At 35.0% G+C, this 26883-nt stretch overlaps 1 protein-coding gene across 7 annotated transcripts in view; it reads left to right on the top strand.

Annotated features, from left to right (window-relative positions):
• Window positions 1-25535, top strand: part of NLGN1 (neuroligin 1) — an 827426-nt gene extending 801891 nt beyond the window's left edge. For all 7 annotated transcript variants that reach the window (XM_060639223.2, XM_060639222.3, XM_060639220.2 and 4 more), the window contains 3 exons: window positions 17566-17778; window positions 21235-22024; window positions 22908-25535. In XM_060639223.2, coding sequence (XP_060495206.1) covers window positions 17566-17778; window positions 21235-22024; window positions 22908-23730 — 1826 coding nt within the window. In that variant the 3' untranslated portion in view covers window positions 23731-25535. The remainder of the gene's footprint in view (window positions 1-17565; window positions 17779-21234; window positions 22025-22907) is intronic.
• Window positions 25536-26883: the final 1348 nt, after the last annotated feature.

Below are 26883 nucleotides of genomic sequence, written 5' to 3'. Positions count from 1 at the left end.
GCTCAGCTAGATCATTAACAAGCAAGGGGTTGGCAGAGCCAAGACCCCACTTGGGGTTAGAAGAAAAGATACCCAAATTCAATTACACATTTTGCCATTCTATAAAATATGGCCTACTGTGTGCCAGAGTCTGGGAGGGGATACAAAGATGAATTCTCTTTCTCTTCCCTCAATCTCCTTCAAATGTTTGTAGTCTAAAATGGAAAAAAGTCATGCACATAATTATTTATAAAGATTATCCACAATTGGGGTGCCTGGGTGGCTCAGTTGGATAAACATCTGACTCTTGATTTTGGTTCAGGTCATGGTCTCATGGTACCTGAGTTGGAGCCCCACATCCGGCTCTGTGCTGACAACAAGGAGCCTGCTTGGGATTCTCTCTCTCTCTCCCTCTCTGCCCCCTCCCCCCCAAATAAATTTAAAAAAAAAACTTTAAAAAAGGGATTATCCACAATAAATATGTATAGTCACCAATGCAGCAAGCATTAATTGAGTATTTATTATTTATTAGAAAGTATACTAGGAGCACTTACTGTATTATACAATAAAGAATTCTAATATAAAGATTGTATCTCACAGATAATAGTTTGAGAGGTTAGAAACAAAAGTAAGCTCTATAATCCAATATACAATTTACAGTATACAATACATACAATGTACACTATAGAGTATTTTATACTACTTCTATACTGTCATTTTCCCCACCCTTGCTTCTCTGCCCCCTTAATTCCATGTCCAGGAGATTTGTAATGGTACTATATACAATTGAAAGTTTCAGATGAGAGTTGTAAGGAACCCTAAAGGAGATATAACAATTATGTTAGTGCCCATATCTTTGTCTCTTCATGTTATGGCCTTAGACTCCGAATAAAATAATGCACACCCAAAGTCTTATTTTCTACATGTTTTCCTTTAAAAGAATTGCATTTTATTGAAATTTGGTTATTTATTTTTGAGAGAGAGAGAGACAGCACATAAGTGAGGGAGGAGCAGAGAGAGAAGGAGACAGAGAATTCAAAGCAGCTCCAGGCTCTGAGCTCGAACCCATGAACCGTGGGATCATGACCTGAGCTGAAGTTGGACGCTTAATCAACTGAGCCACCCAGATGCCCCGTATTTTCTACATGTTAAAAACGTACCTATTGTAATACTGCCCTCCCCCCACATCCCATCTTTCATATTATGGCACTGCTCCATTTTGGAGAGCAATAAGTAAGAAATGCATTTCTTCCTTCATTGTCGTTAAAATGTGATTGTTCTATGCCTCTCCAAATTCAGTGCCTAGTGCTGTGCATGTCACATGTTCCAATAAATCTTCCATTGAACTAAACTATACATTCTGAATATAATTAGGACACTCTTTCCCCCACCCTACCCCCCTTAGAACCACATGGTCAGAAGTTATGAAAAATGGAGCACTTAGGGCAAAGATCCAATGCCCATTTCTTTAAGTTGCATGACCAGGGAACATGGCCCTTTCTGGAAATAAGACTAGACAGTTCTGTCCCCAGGAACTCTGACAACCTGCTTTCTTTGAGATGAGTGCTCATATCAAGTGGAGCTAATTCACATTCCCTTTAAAATTAATGTAGAATTGAATGAGTACTTTATCCACTTACCTACTTTATGAAAAGTGAGTCCTATTCTACTTAAATGAGGACTAAAGAAACCACAAGTCATTAGCCTGGAAATACTTTTGATGAAAGACAAATTTTCTATTGAGTTATGTTTAAAATCAGAGTAGTTTTTCTCTCACTTTCCTTTTTTTTGCCTAGCTATTTTTCTCTTCTCTGATTGTGCCTTTGTATTATAAGAAGGAGGCTGCTGTGTTTCATTGTCACAAATGGATCATGCATTTGTTCCAGTGTGTGACCTATGGAAAGGAGAAGATTATATTATCAAGGAATAGAAGGAGGTTATGTAGGCTGGATGATTTGTTAAGGGGGGAAAATGTTAAGTGTTCAGAATAGAGACGCTTAGAAGCCCAGGAAAAGTTTGTCTTTTATGTTGCTACAGCAGATGAATATTTTGCTTAAAAAAAGATCATACAGTAAAGACACACTTCATTATCAAAATATTAAGTGTATACCATTCTTCAGAGCAAATCCTTAAGTCTTACTCTGTCATTAACTCACTAGATGACCTCAAACTCTTATCTACTATTCAGAGTTATTATATAGGTTAAATGAAATGTGGCATGCAAAGTACTTAACTAAGTGCCTAGAGTGATGTGAGGTTCTCAGTAATTTGTAGTCATATTACACAGGACTAATCACCATTATTTTTAATTATTATAGTAATAGAATAGGAATTATTAAAATCACACAATTAGTCCATATTCTGGAAGGATTTTACATATATATATATATATATATACACACACAAGATTTTATATTTTTTTAATTTAAATTTTATTTTATTTGGCTTGGAATAAGGGGTTTATTTGTATTCAAGAAAAAAGATGGTAAAGAAAAAAATGATCACTTGAGGAGTGAGAATCTGATGCAGAGAAACTTTAAAACGGCAAAGGAGAGACAAGTTGAAGGACACTGGCATAACTGAAAGCCTGGAGGAAGACTCTGGAAAAGAAAGGAATAAAAGTATGCCTGGCTGAATCAAAGAGGCTGAAAGAAAGAGAGGGAGAAGGAGGTCATATTAGTGGAGCAGACTTGGTGGTAGGCCTCCAAGCTGAGTTTGAGAAGTTAACATTCCTTACTTCTGATCGTAAATAATTTAAGAACTATGGCCCAGCTCAGGGAGAGAAGCAGCTGTGACCTAGGATGTATAGATAATCAAATATTGATCACCCCTTCTGCCCTCAGAGCCTTACTTGTTCCTGTGAGCAAGATTTCTCTGGGCAGAATCTGACATGCTGTTTTAATAAGGAAAGGGCTTTTCTGTTTTTCCACTGAGTACAGTGTGATTATACTAGCCCATCTTAGTAGGAAATCAAGCTTTGCTCCATTGCCAAACTTAGAGTCAGCCTACCAAGTGTGCTTTTGTGGAATTTTTCATCTTAGATGCTAGCAAAATCCACTAACTCCATTAAAAAAAAAAAAAAAAGGAAGCTATGTACAAAATAGAAAGCTGCTAATTGTAGAACTCTAAAATATTCACAGAAATGGCTACTAAAAAATGAAAACTTTTCGAATGATGTTCATTTAATGTTGGACCAATTTGCAGTGTACAATATATTATTCTTATTTTTTCTTTGTGAGAATGGTAGAATGGCCTCTCTATGTCTAGGAAAAGAGTCTAAACCTGTACAAATACAATGCTGAACAACTGGTGGAAGCTTGTGGCGGACCTCGGGCCAGGTGCCACTAACTCATAAGGCACCTTTGTGTAAATTAGATAAAAAGGTGCCCCTTGCAGCCTTGTGCCGTGATGATTTCCTCACCATGAAGTTGCTTACAGGCACCCCTACGACACCTGGTAAAGGCTGGTCAAATGCAGGCTACCAGCCAGCCTTTCCTCTTAGATAAGCTAAAAAAAAAAAAAAAAAAAAAATTCTTAACATGCTGCATAATGATATTTCTTTTGGCATGGCTAACAGATGAAAAACCTAAAGAGCAAATTATTTCCTGTAGAATTTATTAACATTGCTTTTGTTATAATTAACTTTATTCAAAGAAATGGCAAATTAAACTACTATAAGTTGGCTCTGATCAACAAATATCCATCTCCATTATGCAATTTATCCATTTATATAAGAGTTGGAGAGGAGTTCCACACAATGTAGACAAAAAGGAATTGGATTATTTTGCCTGAAGAGTAAAGATTTTCCTTGGATATCCTGCCAAAAGAAACTGCCAGATGTTTTCCATCTTCTCTGAGCACAGAACAAAAGGAAACTGGCTTAAGCTACATAGATATTTCAACTCTGAAAAGAATTTCCTAGCAAAGAGAATAATAAAATTAGTTTAGAAGAGAACTTTTTTCCCCCAAGGTAGATAGAACCTTAAAAGTAAGATTAAAGATTTTATTGCCTCACATTTTATTTTTCTATTTTTATTTAATTTTTTAATGTTTATTTACTTTTGAGAGAGAGAAAGAGAGAGAGTGAGTGGGGGAAGGGCAGAGAGAGAGGGAGACACAAAATCCGAAGCAGGCTCTAGGCCCTAAGCTCTCAGCACAGAGCCCAACACGGGGCTCAAACCCACAAACCCTGAGACCATGACCTGAGCCAAAGTCAGAATCTTAACCAACTGAGCCACTCAGGCACCCCTATTGCCTCACACTTTAAAATCCAGTTTTTACTTTACTTTGGAAATAAAAGGATAACTTGTAAATAAAAATTAGCATTTTTAACTGCAAGAAAAATTAATAAAGGTATGTAGAATAGGAGGGCCTCACATAATCATTTTTTGTTGCAGGAGATCTAATTTTTGCATGGGACAATACCCTTGCTTGTTTAGATAGTTAAGGGTGGATGAAGGGTAGTCTGTAGAAAAGGTCAGGAGACTAGAGAGCTTCATATACCAAACTTTTGTCATCATAGTTGATGGAAATAATTGATTACTAAATAAAAAACAAGAGGGGAACATATACAATGCATTGTTTGAGTTAAGAAATCCAAAACAATGTTCTTACTTTGCAAGCACTGGGCTTAGAAGACAGGAAAACTGGGGTCCTAACCAGCTGTGTGACACCAGATAATTTATATTCACTCTCCAACCCTCAGTGTTCTCATCTGTAACATATGTGGTTGCACTAGTTACTAAAGTTCCTTCCAGCCCTAATATTTTTGGTCAGGATTCCCTACATTCTTTACCTTTAAGACATCAGAGTTCTCAAATTTTGGTATGCTTCAAACTCACCTTGGAACTTGCTCAAAGTGCATATTCCACCCCCAGATTTTGGGCCCTTCTCTCAGACATTCTGGTTAAACAGGTAGAGTCCACAGAATCTTTTTCACACACTCTCTCCATGGTGAGATTGCAGGAAAATCAAGGAATACATTCAAGAAACATTCAAACGAAAACTAACTTTCTGAAGGACAGAGGACATGACATATATTGGGTAAACTAGCAGAATGCCTGGAAAAGAGTAGGTCCCACCGAATGTGGATTTAATCAACTGTTTTCATTAAAAGATTCATATTTGTGATATTAATTGATCTCCATGATTATCAAATTCTCTAAGAGAAAGAAGGGGTATTTCTAACAGAGGGAAAATTGTTTATATAAAGATCCTCGGTAGCCACAAAGTGATGTAGAAGTGCTTTGTAGGTCAGCAAATTAAAAAAAGAAAAATCATAGCTTCTCTTCAATATCGCACTTCTCCAATCCTCAATGTAAAGGAAAAAATTGAATTCTGCACTTGTATGCATTTTACTAAGTGCCATAATGACAGGATGCTCTTTTTATTCTGAAAAAGGAGTAACTCTTTCCATTAAAGTGCTAGAGAATCAAGCTGTCACTTCAACCCACAGCAGCTGTCTCTTGCACCACCTCTGCCACATGTCACCCTTCCTCTGTGGGGTTTGATTCTGTTACTGGATCCGGGGGAGTATGCCTCACTGCACAGCTTGTAACATCAGTCTCCGTGCCTTCGAGTCTCCGATTCTTTCTCATTTCCCCTCATGTATATTAATACAGAGATTAGTTTCACTTTTTTCTTGAATAGCTAATCACTTGGCAGCCAACATCCTACTCTGGCATTGCAGGTCAAACCAGCTGAAAAGGACAGTGACTTCAAACTGGAAAATATAATGCTTAGTGAAAACTGTACCCAGGACAGGACCTCAGACTTGTCACCCAGACATGAAAGATTTATTTTCAATTACAAATCCAAGCTTAATGTGAGGGCACCCTGGGGGAGATTCAGATCACTGCTTCTTCTAAATTGACCTTCTACTTGTTTCAATATTTCCTTCACTATTGAACAGCATTCCATGACCCTCTGAGCTGAAGATCCATATTAGCTACTGTAGGAATTGCTGGTCTAGGAAGACTTTTGAAAAATTCCTCCAACTGAAGGCCAAGTTACATGAGTAATTTTCTCCTTGGTGAGCTTTCACAGATTAACACAGCAATAGATTTGGGGCTTCAGACCATACTTCCGATGGATTGCAGGGGCTAATAGCCCTGTGTTACTTATGCTCAAGTACAAACCCAAAAGTTATTCCAATTTTCAAGATTAGGTGGATTTATTGTTAACATCTAAGTAACACCTATCATATATCCCTTTGGCGTTAGTAAATGAGATTACACAAGGCTAGCTGCTGGTGCTGCTACATTGGTCCCTGGAATTGGTTTGCCTCAGGATATTTTGGGTCCCTTCTGGTGCCTTTATGTACACTCAGCAGCTGCTCTCAAAGGCATACCATATGGTCCTAATCTAGGGTTCACAAACTTGCCTTTTAAGAATCACTAATTGAAACTTCTTAGGAAAAGTTAGTTTAAAAAATAAATAAATAAATAAATAAATAAATAAATAAATAACCTTTGTAATTTTAAATTTGGGAGAGTGAGAAATTTGGATTATCATTCAAGTTTTATCAGAGATCTGACTACTGGAAGGTAGTTGAGTGTAATCTTCATATTGTAGCTTCCACTACTTTATATTGTAGATTTTCACTCCAGGTAACCCATATTACTATGTTCTTTCCATAATCTGTATACTTTGAGGCATTAAAATATTTTTAGCTAGGGTAAGTCATAGATTTGTTACTGCCATTGTTTTTGTTTGGTATGTAGTTGTGTGTTTGTGTGTGTGTGTGGTGGTATGTTAATATTTTATATGTGGTGTTGGTGAAATTATTTAGTGTTGTTCCAACACTAGTTGGTAGTGGCTTCAACCTCACTGTATGACACTTTTTCACAAATGAGATACCTTATACTCCAAAATTCAAGAATAAGCTTCAGTTTCTGCTTTTTTGTATTACTAAATATTTTTGTTATTTTTGTAAATGATTTTCATAATCTTAGTTTACCTTTACTAAATTACTTTGGAAATTTAATTAATTTTGCAATTACTAAAAAAAATGTAATTGCTTTATATATGAAAAGAGTATTCAGAAATTTTAACCAAAGGGAAGTCCAACACCCCAAGAGTAGTTAGAGGTTTCTTGCAAAAATACTATTTTTATTGTTTCAAGGAGAAGTAACCATGTGCTCGAAGATGATAAGGACATGTCAAAATGACACAGGGGCCAGCTTGGAGGGAATCCTACTGGCCAAATAAGGAACAATTTAAGTATAAAAGTAAATGATAAAAGATTCAAACTCCTAGAATAAAATAAAAACGCATGAGTCCATTACAATACAAATAAATGAGTGAAAACAAAGTACAGAGAAGGGAAGGCCTTTTTCTTGCTGCCAATTCCAACTAACAATAAAATAAATGATGAAATTAATATTTGTTTCAGATAAGAATCATAAACAGATGCCAGTTAGTGGATGACAGTGTGATGAGAAACAAGATATTTACATAGTATCAATATAGTCTGCCTACCTTATATTTATTAACTGTGAAGGGAAAAAATGTAACTTAATAGTGAAAAAACATGGAAAATTACCACCTTAACCAAGTGGTCATGAGACAAATCAACATTGTGTGCCTGTTGTTTTGATGAACTGAGATAAACACACCGTTACTTCCATGGACCTTCTGTCAAAAATTGATAACCTGAGGAAATATAATCAGGAAGAAACATCAGATAAATCTTAATTGAAGAACATTCTACATAATAACTGATCTGATCTGTATTCTTTAAAAAATTTCAAGGTTAAGAAAAACAAAGAAAGACCAACAAATTGTTCAAAATTAAGGAGATTAAGTAGAAAACTAAATTCAGCATGTGATTCTAGATTTGATGGTGTGAGGGGGAGTGAGAACTAGTGGTAGGAAGGAAGGAAGGAAGGTAGGAAAGAAGATGTTAATATGTGGGAAATCTGGGTGATGAATACATGGTAAATTTGTGTACTATTTTTTGAAATGTTTGGTAATATTGAAAGTTTTCAAAAATAAAAAAAAATTTAAATTGGTAAATCAGGGTAGCTTTTAGTAGAGAAGAATACAATGGAAGCAGCATTAAAGATTATCAAATTTTATTAGTCATACCTTAGGACAATATTATCTTCTCAAAAACTCCTACTATAGTAGAAACAAAATACATAAAACAATCTGGTTTGGTTAACATTCATATGAAATTAGTTAAATTGTCTTAAGTTAGTTAAGTTTATTCATTACCAGACATTTATTCATTACCCAGACCTTATCTCCTACCTTTCTTTCTTTCTTTTTTTTTTTTTTTAATTAATTGTATCTTTCTCAGAGGTCAGCTAGTGTGGGATTGAAGAACACAGCACCCCTCCGTCTCTCTCAGGTCTCAGCTATGTGCAGTTGAATACTGTTGCCTGTTTTATAATAGTCAAAATTACTAAAAAAATCACTTATCTTTTTTTTTCTGCTATTTTCTTCTACATAAAAAAATGTACTACTAATATGTTTCAGCAATTTTGCTGACTATTCTAAAATAATGAGTGATCAGCAAATCAAGATGCCACGTGTTCTATTTAGTCATCATCACAGTATTTTGGCTTATGAAACTGTTCTCATTACAATTCAACCCAATTATATGTTTGAGTTGAATTCGAAGGATGTATCTACAATGCATACAAACATGCTTTCTATGCTTAATAGGATTCCCTAAATGTGTTTATGTCACAACAAATATCCTTACGACCTGACTAGAATTTAGAGGGCAACATATGTATTGTCAGTTGTCTTGCCAACCACAGCCCGTAGAACAATTTTAATACCTCTGTGACAGAAAACAGACTGGTGGTTGTCAGAGGGAAGTGGGGTTGGGAGTTGGGCAAAATGGGTGAAGGGGATCAAAATAAATAAATAAAATATAGTTATAAAATATAAATAGGTCATATTGGGATATAATGTACAGCACAGGGAATATAGAAAATAATACTGTAGTAGCTTTGTATAGTGGTGAGTGATAACTAGATTTACTGAACTGATTATTTTGTAATGTATACAGAAGTTGAATCACTATGTTGTATGCCTGAAACTAATATAATATTGTATGGCAATTATACTTCAATAAAATAAAAAATAAAATAAAATAAAAACCTCTGGTTAATTTAACCTTATTGTCTATATACATACATTTAACTTTTTGTAACTGAAATTTGTTTTTCTTTTCTTAATTTTTTTGAATGTTTTTTATTTATTTTGAGAGAGAGAGAGATCTCAAACAGGGCAGGGGAAGAGAGAGAGAGGGAGAGAGAGAATCCCAAGCAGGCTCCGTGCTGTCAGCACAGAGCCCAACACAGGGATCAATCCCACCAACCATGAGATCACAATCTGAGCCGAAATCAAGAATCTGACGCATAACTGACTCAGCCACCCAGGCACCCCAAATTTTTTTTTCTTTTTAATCCTTTTGAAGTTCATATTTTTTCAATCAAAATGGAAAAAAAAAATTAATTAAACAGGTGAAAATGAGGAAAATGTCAAATTAGTTAATTAAAACCAAAGCAGTTTTAACTAACATATATTAAGCCCTCCTGTGTGTCAAGACATTATCTTTTAATAATGATAACTCTGTAGGGTAGGTACTACTATTAATATTATCTGTTAGGAAACTGAGGCACAGAGGGGCTGACTAACTTACCCAGCAACTTGCTTGTACATCAAAGTTGTCCTATTAAAGCCTTGTGCTTTTTTCACAACACTAACTATTGAGAGAATCTCAAATGCCTTTCTAACTTTATGTCCTTGGGACGGTAATCTGAGTCAATATCGGGGCCAGTTTGCTGGTTGGCATGTCCTCTTCTTCCATCAGGAGGTCTCTACCCAGTATGGCTCTACTTTTCCCCCTTTAATGTTGCTACCATCCACTCTATATTTAAGAGCAATTTCCAAACAGATTGGCTGCTGAGAGGTTCCTAACTTCTCACTTCAGTGCTGCCATCAAAGAAAGATACATAGACCTTTTCTGTTTGGAAAGAATTTAATTGTTGGTCTCCATATTATAACAGAATTATAACATGTTAATTCCTGCCTTCATTCAGAAAACATGTACAGAATGGCCATTTGGGGGCAGGTACAAAGGAGCATCCAGTTCAGAGGAAATAAAGATGAACAAATTGTAAATACAAATGATAAATTACAAAATACACACACACATTATAACAAGACCAAAATATGCATTAGACAGATAGTTGGAATATTCTTATAGTCTTTACTGTTCCTGAAGCTATATAGTTCTGAACTATATATATAGGTGTTGAAGATTTTTCTTATATGGCAGCCATTGTGTCTCCTTGAATGTCCTGCTTTGAAGTAAATTATGCTTTTAAGTCATTAGACACATTCCTGCATAATCAGAACAGTTAGAAATTAACAATGTGATTTCTTTCCTCTAAATAGCTTTTTTAGAAGGGAGAGTCCTTTTTCACTTCTTTGTGAGAACAGTTATTCAGAAAGGATGGGAATTTTATCAGTTTTGGTACTAGGTCTGTTGTCCAGATTCAAATAGCCAGAAAATGCACAAAGCCTAACTCAAGGAGTGTTGCATAAGCATTTCTTGACATGGAGACCAAGAACTGTGAACATTAACAGTCTCAGGTTGGGGTGAAGAATAGAGGTGATGGCATGGGATCAGGAACCGAGTGTTACCTTTTCCCTGGTATCTTGGGCTATCCTTGAGATGGGAATAGTGTACACAATTCAGAGCCAAGCAAACCAGAACCTTTGTTTCTTCATTACTATTTACGGGGGAAAGAGTCACAAATGTTACCATTGACTGTAATATAGACAGACCAAACTCACCTGTTTACCTTGGAGATGGCAAACATATGGGAAATTTGAAGATTGAAAAATAGAGAGACATCTACAGGTGTCTTATTTCCAGACATCTGCTGGCGGTCACCTTCACCTTTTCCATCTCAGCTGTCAGCAATCAAGAGATGTGGCCAGTAATTCAGTTTGCTTTTCCCAAACATGAGCCATTAAAAAGCAAATTACCTCACAATAAAAAAAATAGGTAGATGATAGATGATGATGGATAGATAGATAGATAGATAGATAGTAAATGTACCAAGATATAAAGTTTGGAAATACCACCAAGTTATTTGATATTAAGATATCACCCATTTCAGAGCAAGTTTTTTCTGGAGGATACATACAAAAAGGGAATTATTTTGACTTTGTCTTTTATTGCTTTCTAAGAAAAATTTAGATGATAGCTCTCAAAAGAACACATTAGCAGGGAAGTTAAGCTCGAGGTGATGAGTAATTAATAATATTATGTGTATTCTTTTTCCCTACACAGACCCCAAATTGTCCAATTTGGGGAATTTTAAACCATCATATTTTAAACAATCCTGACTCAAAGAGAAATTGAGGAGAAACTGTCCAATATGTGTTAACATAAGGGTTTTATTTGATATAACAATGTCCACCATTAGAACAGAATATTTTTCAAAAGTGAGTCTGGTGACAGAATGCAAGGTAGACTTGTTTGCTGAAAGTTTGGAGGTTGAATGACTAGCTCAAAGAATTTCATGAGTCTAAGAAAGAAAGAGGAGGAACTAGAGTAAGTCAGGAACAGGAGTGAAAAGCAAGAAATAGAGACAGAGTACAGAGGAAGAACAGACTGGATTTGGCAGCTAAGAAGACAGGGAAAGTTAGTACATGGGATTTTCAGTCGGATTTTTAGTTGGGAGGTTTTGAGATATTAATCCTACTGTTTTAAATCCTTTTATGTTTAAGATGCAAAATCCTTAATGAGTTATTTTTCTGATCTATATTCCCAAGTCCCTAGAAGGATGCCTCGCTATCATTCAAAGTCTCATGTCTTGAAGGCAGGCTCTTGAATGCTCAGTATGGCCTCTATTTTGAAGTTCTTATCAATTTGACTCAAAGACCAACCACAACCGTCTGTATCCAGGCAACAGCATTGATAAACAGACAAGATTTCTTTCTTACTTTTTTATAGCACGAACACATACTGAGGACTCCTATATATATATATGTATATATATGTATATATATATACATATATATACATATATATATATATATTTAACACTGTCAGATATCAAACACTATAAGCATAGGCATTCAGATTTGCCCTTCTGCCCTTAAAAAAGAAAGCATAACTACAACATAGAATCACTAACATCTTATTTTTTTAAGTTTATTTATTTATACAAATTTGTAAACAGAAAGAGAGAACACAAGCAGGGGGCGGGGGGCGGGGGTGGGCAGAGAGAAAGAGAGGCACAGAGTCTGAAGCAGGCTCCAGGCTCTCATCTGTCAGCACAGAGCCTGACCCAGGGCTCTGACCCCCAAACTGTGAGATCATGACCCGATCCAAAGTCGGATGCTTAACCAACTAAGCCACCTAGGCGCCCCTAGAATCACTGACATCTTAATTTCTGAAAATCTAGATGTCATCTCAGATGTAAACAGTCTGCATTTTTGCTACTCTCAGTGTCCTCCTTGAATATGTTTAGATCTTTTTTACTGAGAAGCACCCTGCTTTCCTTTTGTTTTACATTCGAAATATGTTGTCTCTACAGTTATACTGTAAGCGACCTGAATATAGATCGGGTCAACCAAGAAGCTGCAGGGCTGCTGCCAGACAGCTTAACTCAGCTTCTCTCCTACTCTCTCAGGTCTGTCTGAATTTGGTGGGCATCAGTAGCCCAAGCCAACAGCTGGTTACAGCCATTATCTGTTTTTATTTATTTCTCCCTTGCCAATTTATTTTATGCCTGATCTGATTTTTCCATTCCAAGGGCCTGTGGACCCATGTTCAGTTTGCTTGGTTTCTAACACCTGAAAGTAATCCTAGTTGCCAGATCAGGTAAACATCAAACCCTGCTCAGTAAATTTAATCAGATCAGTAAAACTAGTAGTCCAGGTAGTAAAAACAATGATTGGAGAAGTTTTTTGTTTTTTGTTTTTTGTTTTTTTTTTAGTAGGACTAATTTTTAGGTGGGGAAAAAAAGGCATTAAATAAATTCTATTTGAACACATAGTTGGTGAGAATTCTAGTGTGTACATGAGCCACTGAAACAATTCTTGGCATACTTGTAATTATGAATTTGAAAAGTTTACCTTAAGTTTAAATGTAATAATGTTTTCAGGTTTTATACTCATGAGTCAAGTAAATTAAATAGGTAAATATTGTTTTCTGGAGAATTCTGTTGCTATCTCCCCCAAAAAGAAGAAGAACTTGTAATCATTATTGTTCTATATTACAAAATAATGTGTAATTGTGTTAGGACAATAATTAGTCATACATTCTAGGAGCTTACAATTGAAAGCCAGGAAAGGCCTGATAAATTGAATGACTATAAAGAATGACTTAAGTGACATTAAGGGAAAAACCTTCTCGAAAGTAATCAGGAAGGTAAGGAACACTGGGATCTTTGCAAAACTGAGTTCTGTCATGGCTGGCCTGTAGTTGAGAAGTCCAATGTAAAATTCCAAGTAGAGTCATCTGAAATGATTCTGCTGTTAAGGACACAGCAGCTAAGTCAATTTTAAAAAGAACTTTAAATGACACTTCACTGGATAGCAAAGTATAAAGAATACTGCCAATGCAAATCACTTGGGTAATTAGCGAACTGTGTCTCTTTTGAGGAAGCGATTTACTTAACTTTCCTCATTTATTGCTCTTGGCTGAGCCACAAACTCTTGTTTGAATATAGCATCAGAAATCAAAGAATTCATAAAAGCATGTAGTATTACTTTATCAGGTCTAAAGAGATATGATTTTGATTGGCTGGCTGACCTTAATAAAGGCAGTAGGTATTATTTTTTCCTAATTCATGCTAATGATCAGTTGCTTTTAGTTAGAGGATGATAGATGATTGATAGATAGAGAGATAGAGAGATAGATAGATGATAGATAGATATAGATAAACTACAGCATACACATGAAATAAAAATTAATAGTAAAGGAAATTCTGTAATGAAAGGTAAAAATGAAGTTTGACAGAGTAGCTTGGGCATTCCAAGCCTAGGACCACAATCTTTTATCTGATGATTTACTCCATTTTCCATGCTATGACTTAACAGTGCAACTTTGGAATTGAATTGACTTTATTTTATTTTTTCTTGATGATGCTATAAGATTTCACTAAATCATATATAAATTAGAACTTGCTTTTTGGCCAATTGACATGCTTTTACAAGTATTATGATATAAACACAAAATTACTTGACCAACTTACCAGAGTCCTTAAAATGATGCTACTAAAACTGGAATTATAGAGGCCCTATATTTTAGTTAAGTTAGAGATAATAATATTATTACTATGGTTCTCTACATGCTACATATTGAGTTATGATTATTTTATTAGGAAGTCAATTTTGTATGAATATAGAGATTTATTTGAATAATACTGGAATTATTCAATATTATTTCAAAAGGAATTAAATACAAATCCTGGGGTTTATGCTGAGTGGCATAAGCTATATTCAGAAATCTAATTTCTATCTGGATATAAAATTATAGGTAATAAACTACCTAGAGTGTACTCCCATTCTCTCATTCATTTATTCTCTCTGTCTCTCTCTTTCACACACACACACACACACACACACACACACACACACACCTTATTATATCCTTCAAGAGTCACTTTATCCTTCAAGAGTCACTTGTATCTAGTGCATAGTAATCCTTTCATAAGGTTGTGTTCAGAGTTCACACATCAGTCCATGTTTATAGAAAAAAAGGTGTAACAGACCCGTTCAGGAACTTAAACTAATGGTTCTATCTTATACCAAAATTTACTTAATAGCAAATAAAGTTAAAAGAGCTGTTTGCCATGTTTTGTTTTGTATTTTAATATGCTCTCATTTATATGACCTTTGAATATTCAAAAGTGCTTTTATGTTAAGAAGATACCATGAAGATTTCCTTAAATTGTTATGTATATTTAATAAAAAAGTAATGAGTATGTCCAGAAAGATATATTTATTTGAATCCTATTTTTTTTTTTTTTAAATTTTTTTTTTTCAACGTTTATTTATTTGTGGGACAGAGAGAGACAGAGCATGAACGGGGGAGGGACAGAGAGAGAGGGAGACACAGAATCGGAAACAGGCTCCAGGCTCTGAGCCATCAGCCCAGAGCCTGACGCGGGGCTCGAACTCACGGACCGTGAGATCGTGACCTGGCTGAAGTCGGACGCTTAACTGACTGCGCCACCCAGGCGCCCCTTGAATCCTATTTTTTAAAAATTAACCTCTGTATCAAGGGTGATTGGTTTTGTGGTTACACACACACGCACACACATACACACACACACGTGCACACACGTGAACACATATGCTCGCATAATGGACTAGAGATTGTGTTTTTGTTTCTTAAATTTTTTGGTCTTATAGAAAAAGAATGACTAATCAACATTAACTCATATTTTTTTTTGCAAAACTATTCAAAAAGATTTGTCTTCATCTATTGCTTCCTACAGTGATCCTAAGAATTTCCTGTCCCTTTATTCATTTTGGGTATGGATTGATTCACTTAACTGATAGGTACTGTTATCACAGTCTGGTTTTCACAAGTATCACTGACTTCCTGACTTATAAATAAAAGTCAGGTATAAATGTCAGTTATAAAATAAAGGTATATTTCACATTGAACAAAGTAATTTTTACTTTTTTTTATGTTGAGTTCCTCTAATGGGTCTGCAATAAGGGAATATATCTAATTAAAAAGATGAGTTCTATACACTTGGTGAGATTGGAAAGTATATCCCTAAATATAATCAATTTATGTGTAATATATCTCTAAATATTTCCTACACAATATGTGAATAATCTATAAAATGGATTCTTTTATGAATTACTTTATACTTTTTCATTTATAGCAAATGTGGAAATATATTAGAGAGTAGATATTTGTTTTACAAGTTGTAATAAACATAATATAAAAGCTATTAAGTCGGTGAAATGAGTGAATATGTTTAAAGTATTATTAAAGTACTATCTTTGACTCCTCTCTAAAACTTTCATATATAAAGTTACTCAGCCAGCTGTTACAGCCACAATATTTTTTCTATCCCCCTTTTTCAATGGTCTTTGCCAATCTGTGAATTCAGATCCCTATAAACTTTCTTCTACCTCCTTTCTTTGTATTATGCAATATATATTCCTCTTCATTATCAGATTTACTGTTAAGCAGAGCTTTAAACATTCTAGATATATGAGTCTGAACTTTTTAAAAACCTCCAATTATTCTATGTTGTTTTCTAATTGAGCAAATATGCTCGGTTTAGCATTTAAGGTATTCCAAATGTGTTCTCAAATTACCTCTAACACACTGATTCATTCTTTTCCTTTAAAGATTATATTTTATTTTATTTTGAGAGAGAGAGAGAGTGAGTGCAAGTAGGGGAGGGGCAGAAAGAGACAGAAAGAGAGAATATTAAGTAGACTCTATGTTCAACATAGAGCCCAGCATGGGGCTCAATCTCAGGACACCGAGATCATGACTGGAGTCGAAATCAAGAGTCGGACACTTAACTGACTGAGCTACCCAGGCGCCCCAACACAGTGATTATTTCTTAAACATGGACCATCATTGATAAAAATGTGCATATATATCTACATGCAAAGAGTTGCATATAATTTTATGCACAAGTCTTAGAAAAATACCCGTGCTCATCACCCTCACATCCTGCCCCTGTGCTACACATTCCTTAAATTCCAACCATGTTAGATCATGAGCAACTTGAGGACTGACACAGTGTTTTATGCAAAAGCACATTCTCATATTCCCCATGATACTATCTCAAATATCTCCACCAAGTAACTTGGCCTATAGAATGTCTCCCTTGAGGTTTTTCAGAATGTTTTCATTCTCTTTATCTGCCCCTTGTTACCTATTACCTGGGTAACTTGGGGAGGATAAATGTCACTTTTCAGATTTCAGTGTCTACTATTCTTCCTCAAGTATATTCTTCTATTCTGGTGGGAAATAATTTTTTACTAAAGAATTTGTACTGTACTCACCTTGATGAATACAAGCTTTAATTGTATTTTTTAATGTTTATTTATTATTAAAAAATAGAGAGAGTCAGAGCGCGAGCAGGGGAGAGGTAGAAGGAGAAGGAGACACAGAATCTGAAGCAGGCTCCAGGCTCTGAGCTGTCAGCACAGACCCCGACGTGGGGCTCGAACTCACAAACCACAAGATCATGACCTGAGCTGAAGTCGGACGCTTAACCAACCGAGCCACCCAGGCGCCCCAAGCTTTAATTGTATTTTTTTTTAATTTTTTTTAACGTTTATTTATTTTTGAGACAGAGAGAGACAAAGCATGAACGGGGGAGGGGCAGAGAGAGAGGGAGACACAGAATTGGAAGCAGGCTCCAGGCTCTGAGCCATCAGCCCAGAGCCCGACGCGGGGCTCGAACTCACGGACCGCGAGATCGTGACCTGAGCCGAAGTCGGACGCCCAACCTACTGAGCCACCCAGGCGCCCCTCTTTAATTATATTTTAATTGAATGTCTGTTTGATTCATGTCAACTCAAAAAGGTGATCTAAGGTATTCTTTTATTTCAATCTTCCAGGTTTCTTAAGCACAGGGGATCAGGCTGCAAAAGGAAACTATGGACTCCTTGACCTCATACAGGCTTTAAGATGGACTAGTGAGAACATTGGATTCTTTGGTGGTGACCCCTTAAGAATCACTGTTTTTGGATCTGGCGCTGGGGGTTCATGTGTCAATCTGCTGACTTTATCCCATTATTCTGAAGGTAACCGTTGGAGCAATTCAACCAAAGGTATTATGCAGGTTGCAAATTTTGACAATTTTGGTGTCTGCATGCTACCACCATCAGTAGTATGTGATGCTCTGTACATATTTCTCTGTTGAAACTGAGTGTTAGGTTGAGCTCAATAACTGTTTAAATTTTTGTTTCTTCAGCTTTTCTATGCATGTTTAAATTTTTGTCAAACTCTTTTCTTTGTCTCCTGTGGAGCTTGGTAAGGATGCCCTTTCAAGCACACTTCAGAATAGTTAGCATTACAGTTACTTTTCTTTCCTCTAAAAGGTGATTTTGGGGAAAATCAAAGATGTTCACAGTTCTGTCATCTCTGTTTATTCAGTAATCAAAAATCAAAGACAGGTGTTTTTTTTTTTTAAATGCAAGGATTGTGTATTATCTATTTTCAAGACAATAGGCATTTAAAACCCTTCACCAGTAGGAAGATAAGGAAGCAGTCACAAGCTGGTTTGTCTGGAAACAAGGTTTTCACTTGTTGTCTGAATAGAGAATGGATGTTTGATTATTTTGCATGCATGATCCAAAATTGTCAAAGCATCAAGGTCACTAGTAGAGCTTTTCATTAAAAGGAATATTAGGTTTGAATTTGTGCTTTTTCTATTTTCAACCTCCAAAGTGTTTATTTTTTTTCCCTGTAAAGCTTGGCAAAGCAGCTTGGAGCACTGAGGCTGCTTAAACCCATGAAGCATTTTTCTTGTCTCCATTTTCATGCCTTGACACCCTTTTTCCAAAGTGCCTGCCCAAGGCTCATCATGTTGTTTTTTTTTTATGAATTTCCATTTTACCATGAGTTTAATTCACTCATTCTAATTGCATTATTAACTTGAAATATCCACAAGAACAGAAGTGTTTTGTTGGAAAAGACTGCAAAAGCAAATACTTTTTCTCTATTATACATAACAGAGAGGAAGACAGAGCAGGCACATCAACACAGACCATTTTATGTTTTCTGCTTTTTTTATTGTCATTTTATATATATTAAAGAAGTATATACTGTCAAGTGTAATTCATGAAACATCTTGATCTGTAAGACTGAGTTTTATGATATGGAGCATCAGACATAGAATATGTGTTTTCAGTATCAAAGATACATTGATGTAGAATTTCAAAAGAACAGCCTATCACTAAATGAGTATATATATTTGGAGAATCATATATTTTCATAGACTTAATTTATAGATATAGTTTATGTGACATCTTCTTTATGTTATAGAGTTAATAGAGTTCTGATTTGAGATGACAAAATGACACATATGAGAACATTTCCAAGTGTATAGGGATTTTGGTCTATAATGAAGTGACTTATTTTGAAATAAACTTTGTTGTTATTGTTTTTTCATTGAAGAGATTAGATTGTTCTAGCTGAGGACTATATGAATGCCAATATTTATGTAGGTTAACATTAGACAATCTGTTCAGACTTCTTAGGGTCGTTTGATCTCAAATATTATTTCTTCCTATTTATTCTAAAAGTTTTTCTAAATGTAGAGCAAAAATGGGCACCAAAGCTAATCACCTAGTATAAAACTAACATTTGATAAAGAGATGAACCAATTAGTAAGTTGGCCAGCATTGCTATTCATCAATTGATGATTTAATGAACAGTGGCCAATGTCTATGCCAATAGTTGAAAATATAATATTCCATCACACTCTTCAAGGAAGACTGTCCATGGCAGGGCCAGAGAAATGGACTTATATTTTATTTAGTCCTAAGCCTATCTCTACAAAAAGGCTGCATGATTTTTAGCAGGAGATGCCCAGGAGATACCTTAAAATCATCAAGCTAATTCTATCTCCAGTGCAGACATTGAATTAAAGTCTGTAAACAGCAAGGTTACAGCAATGCTCAGATACTCCTGGTATCTACCAGGAGTCAACCACAACTTATATAAACATAATAAGCATTTTCATTAATGATAAAGTATTTGGTTTTTCTAATACTATCTAGATGGCATATTTCAGACCACAATGAAATATATATTTTTTTCAAATCTTCTTTGGTATATTTAATTAATCTCAATGAGCCCCTGAAATGGGAAACAATCACCAAGTTTATTTTAGTTGTAAAGTTTTTAATTAGTAAAATATTTTTCTGAACAATTTTTAACAAACACATAGCCTATGTAATTTTTAAAAATTATCTGTATTTATATCATTTGCTCTGGCATACTTTGCTCTGATAAACTAAAAATATGTTCATAAAGAAGTCAGAAACCAAAACAAATTTAAATTGGTACTGTTTGATTTTTTGAATATTTTTAGAATTATCTAAGAACACATTATAGACACTTTGAATACATGTACATGTTTGGAGAAAAATCTAGAACTTTGCTTCTAATTCAGACACTGCTTTAACACCTTTTTGAAAAGAATAATTCTTATCTCATTAACACATATGAATAATTGAGCATGTGTTTAAATAACAACTATGCAGGTATTTTTGGAAATTGATAATAAATGTAATTTTTAAAGAAAATAGATAAATTATGTTTTAAAAACAAAAATTTTATTTGAAAATATCTTAATGAGTAGATAAAGTGCATTTGTAAATTTGAATGGGATGCAGCCCTTATCAAACTGCATTTGGGACCATGATTTATAATTCTTAAACGCAATTAAGTAAAAAGCAGTGGACCATGACTTTTTCATCTTTTATGATAAAATATAGCAGTGAGTATTCAACAGTAGAAAAAGTTAAATCACCCCCCACACACACACAAACACACACTGAATCCTTCTGCTGATGGTTTTTTCTTTAACCTAGTGAAAACACTTCAAATGTTATATCTTCTTCTGAAAGATGAATATTCAGCACACTATGTCTGACATGAAGAGCTGGAAAGAGTATGTCTAAAGTGATATTCTGTTCTGTGTGCCTTCTGGGCCATCCCCAGGGTATTAGCAAATTCCCCAGCCCCAGTAGTTGTGTGAGCTCCCAGCAATTCTTTTTTTTAATAAATCTGATTAAAACAAGCATACAGAGCCATTTTGAAAGAAGATACATGCAGCCAAATTGGAAGAAATATTCTCAAAAAAAAAAAAAAAAAACAGTACAAATTCTAATGAAGAGTTAAGGGGGAGAAAGCCCACCTGGTTGGCTTTCATAATAACATGGGTGTTTACATGTTGGGTGAAAAAATACTCGGGACTTTTTACCACTAATATTTACATGTTCTCCATCTCTCCTTGCTTATTGCCTCTTTGAGACACTAAACAATTTAGACCTCTTGATCCTTAAAGCAGTTGCCACTCAAAGCATAAGACTTTACCTCTTTGACTCCTTATACCTTGGGGATGTCTTTATGTACCTTCTCTTAAGCAAAAATGTCTCTATCTTCCTGTTTCTTGAGTTGTATATGGGTTTTTATATACACAGCTAAAATATCAGATGTTATTGTTTTACCACAACATTATTCAAAAGTCATCTCAAACTCTGTTGTTTTTCCTATAGGACTTTTTCAACGAGCAATAGCTCAAAGTGGAACAGCCCTTTCCAGCTGGGCTGTTAGTTTCCAACCTGCAAAATATGCTAGAATGTTGGCCACAAAAGTTGGTTGCAATGTTTCAGATACAGTAGAGTTAGTGGAATGCCTACAGAAGAAGCCTTACAAAGAACTTGTTGACCAAGATATTCAACCAGCACGATACCACATAGCCTTTGGACCTGTGATTGATGGTGATGTAATACCAGATGACCCTCAGATATTGATGGAGCAAGGAGAGTTTCTCAACTATGATATAATGTTAGGAGTTAATCAAGGGGAAGGGTTAAAATTTGTTGAAAATATAGTAGATAGTGATGACGGTATATCAGCTAGTGATTTTGACTTTGCTGTTTCCAATTTTGTTGATAATTTATATGGATATCCTGAAGGCAAAGATGTTTTGAGAGAAACCATTAAATTCATGTATACTGACTGGGCTGACCGTCATAACCCTGAAACCAGAAGGAAGACATTATTGGCTTTGTTTACAGACCATCAGTGGGTGGCACCAGCTGTAGCTACAGCAGATCTTCACTCAAACTTTGGTTCACCTACATATTTCTATGCCTTTTACCATCATTGCCAAACAGATCAGGTTCCAGCTTGGGCTGATGCAGCTCATGGAGATGAAGTTCCCTACGTACTAGGAATCCCCATGATTGGACCTACAGAGTTATTTCCTTGCAATTTCTCCAAAAATGATGTGATGCTGAGTGCAGTTGTAATGACATACTGGACAAATTTTGCTAAAACTGGGTATGTACCTAAGTAATAAAGTTACCTATAATTGAATAAAAATATCCTTGTAAGCATTTAAAAATAATACATACTTTGTGTCCAAATGATTTAACTTAATGGATTAATACCAATAATACATTAAGTCTCTTTATTCAAACTTGTATATTGTGCTGTTTCAGAAATCATTGCTTTATTAGCTCTTACTTCTTAGAAGTTTATTAAGAAAGACATACCTCTGGGGAAAAAGAAAGAAAGAAAGACTTATATTTCTGTTGTATTACTCAATAAATAAATTTATTTTATTTTTTAATTACACAGGACTTATTCTTGTTATTTAGTAGTGACAAATATTATTTTATAGTGCTTTCCAATTTAGACTATTGTTTGTCCTTTGATCCTTCCAACTTCTTTTTTAGGTGGGCAGGTCAGGTATCGTTAATCCATTTTGTAAATAAGGGACTGAGGTGATGAGAGCCTAGCCTCATATAGATATTCATAGCTCTATGATATACATAGCAATACTAGGACTTACAGCCTCACCTGCCAATTCCAAAACTCAGGTTTTTTCCACTATTCCATGCTGTCCTTGCTAGTTTGCCTATGAGACAATGTGTATGTGTGTGAATTTAAAAACCTTTGGGTAGACAGTAACCCATCTCTAAATGGCCAGAGAGAGCAAGATTGTGAGGCTTACTCGCATTACATCATCATCCATTTAACCTGCCTATGATAGGATCTATATTTCTAAGTTGACCCAAATTGTTATTAAAACACAATCTAAGGCCTTGCTAACTTGCCAAGTTACCTCTTCAATTAGATGTTAAACTAGTACTATTTTGAATAAGAAAAAACAAAAACAAAAACAACTTTGTTCTCATGAGCGCTTTTGTTCTTCCCCTAGTGACCCAAATCAACCAGTCCCTCAAGACACAAAATTCATCCATACCAAACCCAACCGCTTTGAAGAAGTAGCATGGACCAGATATTCCCAGAAAGATCAACTTTATCTCCATATTGGATTAAAACCAAGAGTTAAAGAACATTATAGAGCCAATAAAGTGAACCTCTGGTTGGAGCTGGTACCTCATCTGCATAATCTCAATGACATTTCTCAGTATACCTCGACAACAACTAAAGTGCCATCAACTGACATCACTTTCAGACCTACAAGAAAGAATTCTGTACCTGTCACATCAGCATTTCCCACTGCCAAGCAGGATGATCCCAAACAACAACCGAGTCCATTTTCAGTCGATCAAAGGGACTACTCCACAGAGCTGAGCGTCACTATTGCAGTTGGAGCATCACTGCTGTTTCTGAACATCCTTGCCTTTGCAGCCCTGTACTACAAAAAGGATAAGAGGAGACATGACGTTCATAGGAGATGCAGCCCTCAGCGTACTACAACCAACGATCTGACCCACGCACAAGAAGAGGAGATCATGTCCCTCCAAATGAAGCACACTGATTTGGATCATGAATGTGAGTCCATCCATCCACATGAGGTGGTTCTTCGGACCGCCTGCCCCCCAGATTACACACTAGCTATGAGGAGGTCACCTGATGATGTTCCCTTAATGACACCCAACACCATTACAATGATTCCCAATACTATACCAGGGATTCAACCCTTACACACATTCAATACATTTACCGGAGGACAGAACAATACTCTGCCCCATCCCCATCCCCACCCCCATTCACATTCAACAACCAGGGTATAGCCAGATAAGAGAAACAAACTCTATTTTTTTGATGGATTGCAGTAAAAGATTACTGAAGATTCCTTGGCTTTCAACCTACAAGACTCTTACTATTTAAATAAGGAGGAATATTATGTGAATATACATATCAAGAACTTTGGGGGTTTTGAAAAAATTAAATTGTACATATATACACAAATCAACTTTAAAAATGAATTTCAATTGCTTGAAGCAATTGTTCTGAATGATACTTTTTCATTCATATTCAAGAATTAATTTTTTGAAGATTTATGTTACATAATGGAATTAGGCATGTGGAACACCAAACAGGAAAGAACTATGTCTGAAATATAAAAAATAAAAATAAAAAAACAACCATGAATATGCACAAGGGACACACCAATGGAATGTCAGATAATTTTCACCAGTTTTTATTTGGAGCTGTTTTATTGTGTAGACCATATTTACATATTTGGATAAGTACACAAAGCACCAGTGCTGTTAATGGCCTTAGCGGAGGCTCATGCTGAAATTTGCCAGTAAGACAAAGTTTAAAGACTGGCAGGTACAACGTTATCACATAAGTGCTGTCAGTATAAAGTTGTGGGGATAAAGGAAACTGGATATTTTTAGCACGATGTGCATGATAATTTATATGCTTGGTGGCTGTGCTGCTGATTAAGCCGTAATTAAAATTCTTCTCATCCCATTGGAGTCTTTAATAGAAGCTTCCTCTATCAATTGGCAGAACCTAAAGAAGATTTGTAAGGGGCAAAAGTAATTAGAAGTAAATAATTCACAGTAGTTTTGATAATAGGAAGAATTAGTTATTAAAGGTATTTGAAGAAACTATAGTTATAGTGGTGAATACTCGCTGATATGAATCCCAGGAAAAAAAACATTCCTGTGTTTTTAATGTTATTTTCATGCCAACCTAAATAATTTATAGAAATACAGCCCTATTTGGACATGTGCTACAGGATCTATAATTTTCTGTGGTTTTTGTTATTCTGTATTTTGTTCCTTTTGGTAAGGTGAAGTGTGTCCAAAGAGTTACTTGCAACAGTCTTTTATGATATGAGGATGCCCCAAATTACCACTCTGATTACAGTTCTCAGTTAATTGATTTACTCATGTTGCATGACAAAATGTTTACTACTAATAATTCAATATACAGTTATGTCCCTCCTCATATCACTTATCTTTCTCACTGAGGTTCATCCACTGGAATTTACTGACGCAATCTCAGTAGAGTACAACATAGATACAGAACCTAGAAGGAGAGTCAACACCTAGAGGATTTTAGTCTTACACGTATGTGTGATTTTAAATGAATACTTTAAGACCACAGGAAACTCTTCATCCCCCTGTTGTTTACCAGTAACAGTATATCACAGACCTTTCCAAATGTTTGTATATGTAATCAGATGTACATTTATATTAAAAAAATTGAGATGGACTTAAAGAGCACATCCTGATAAATACTTTCTCTCTTACCTGTACTATATTTCTATTAGACTAAAGTTATGTGATTTTTTTTTACATTTTTTCAGATGACTAGCAATTTTGATAGTTTGTAAGATAATGCAAAGAACTTTCTCTGACAAACTAACTGCAGTAACAGAAACCTTTCTTTTCAGTTACTCTTTTTCAAGAATGAAAGCTTATTATACAAAAAAAAAAAAATTGTATACTACTTGATGGAAACAACTTTGTACATCTTGGCCATGTCACTGGTCATTGCGTGAAATAAAGATAATCTGGATAATGACTATTAGTCCAATGCTAAGAGACATGATCTTTGCTCATTAAAGAGCTAAAATGTTTATTGCTGTTTTGTCTTTTTTTAAAAAAAAGGAAAAGAAAAGAAAAGAAACATGACTGTCTCAGAGAGTCATTTTTCTAGACCAGTAGGGTTTTTGAAGACATACAGGTAACTTCTACAGGAAACACACCGTGTATTTAAAGGCAAGAGTCATCTAAGATGAAATTGATGAAACTTTATAAGCCCAGGAACTCATGAAAAATATTAGCTTTGTACTTTTAAATACCTCTTATGTGAAAGTGTTGTAGAAATAAAATGTGCCAATTGTTTTCAATTAGAAACACAGGTCCCAATTCTCATTGTCAAGGAAAAGGTCTATTGGAAATAAATGTGCAATATTTCATGGAATGAGAATAGCTAGGTTCATAATATAAGGGTGATTAAGCTATCATAAAGTAATGGATAGGAAGTTATCTTCCTAAGAGAATTTAAAAGTGCTGAGCAAGACATTAAGCTGACACTAAAAGATAAAATCTTCTATATCAAGGAATTTCTTTGCTTGTAATTTCCCCTCCCAATTATTAACTATCAATTAAATGTAGAAATTACTCTATAACTTCAAATAAAAATCCCTGTTAGAAGCAAAAAGTCTTCAAAACCCAGAGCAGTCTACCTGCAGTTTTTGCCTGATGTGGTTATGCTTTTAGGCTGTGAACTGCCAATGTAAACCAAGAAAACGAATTGCTTAGCATCTGAAATATTGCTAATCAGAAACCCGTCTTTTAATACACTGGTTAAAAAGCAGAAATAGAAATGGTAACAAAATGAGATATGAGTGAAATCTTTCATATGCATTACTTCACTTGGCAAAATCAGGCATTCCGTTATATCTTAATAATGGCCATATTTACGTCCACCTACGTAGCTGTTGCTCTAAATTAATCTATCAATCTACCTATATATGCCATAACTGACATCTATGTTATATTAATTTAGGGAAGTGATTTAGTAAAACAAAGCGTAGTCCTACTCTTTTTTCTAAATTAATGTAGTATCAACTCTGTGAAAGATAAGAAGCATTTCTAGGTTTTATTACTGTTCTCAAGTTGTGATAAAGTCATTGTGAAGGAGTGTTAGTTGTTAGTTTTACAATTACAGCAGCTAGTTTTCTGAACATAAAATGATTTCCCACAATAAACAGAATATTAAGAACTGTTTTTAAAGCTGAAACATAATTTCTAAATCTAAGAAAGACTTTGGATATTGTTAAATTTTAACCAATATCTTTAAAATGTATTTATTTAGATAATCTTCTTTAGAAAGAAGTAAGTCACAAAATTAAAAGAATATTTTTGACATTACTTATTAATTCAGATTTTCCTCCCTCAGATTAAATTGCAAATAGTCAA

This window comes from Panthera onca, chromosome C2 (genome assembly GCF_046562875.1).
Source record: "Panthera onca isolate mPanOnc1 chromosome C2, mPanOnc1 haplotype 2, whole genome shotgun sequence".
Taxonomy (NCBI): Eukaryota; Metazoa; Chordata; class Mammalia; order Carnivora; family Felidae; genus Panthera; species Panthera onca.
Note: the sequence above shows the minus strand (reverse complement) of the source record. Positions and strands in the feature narration are given on the sequence as shown.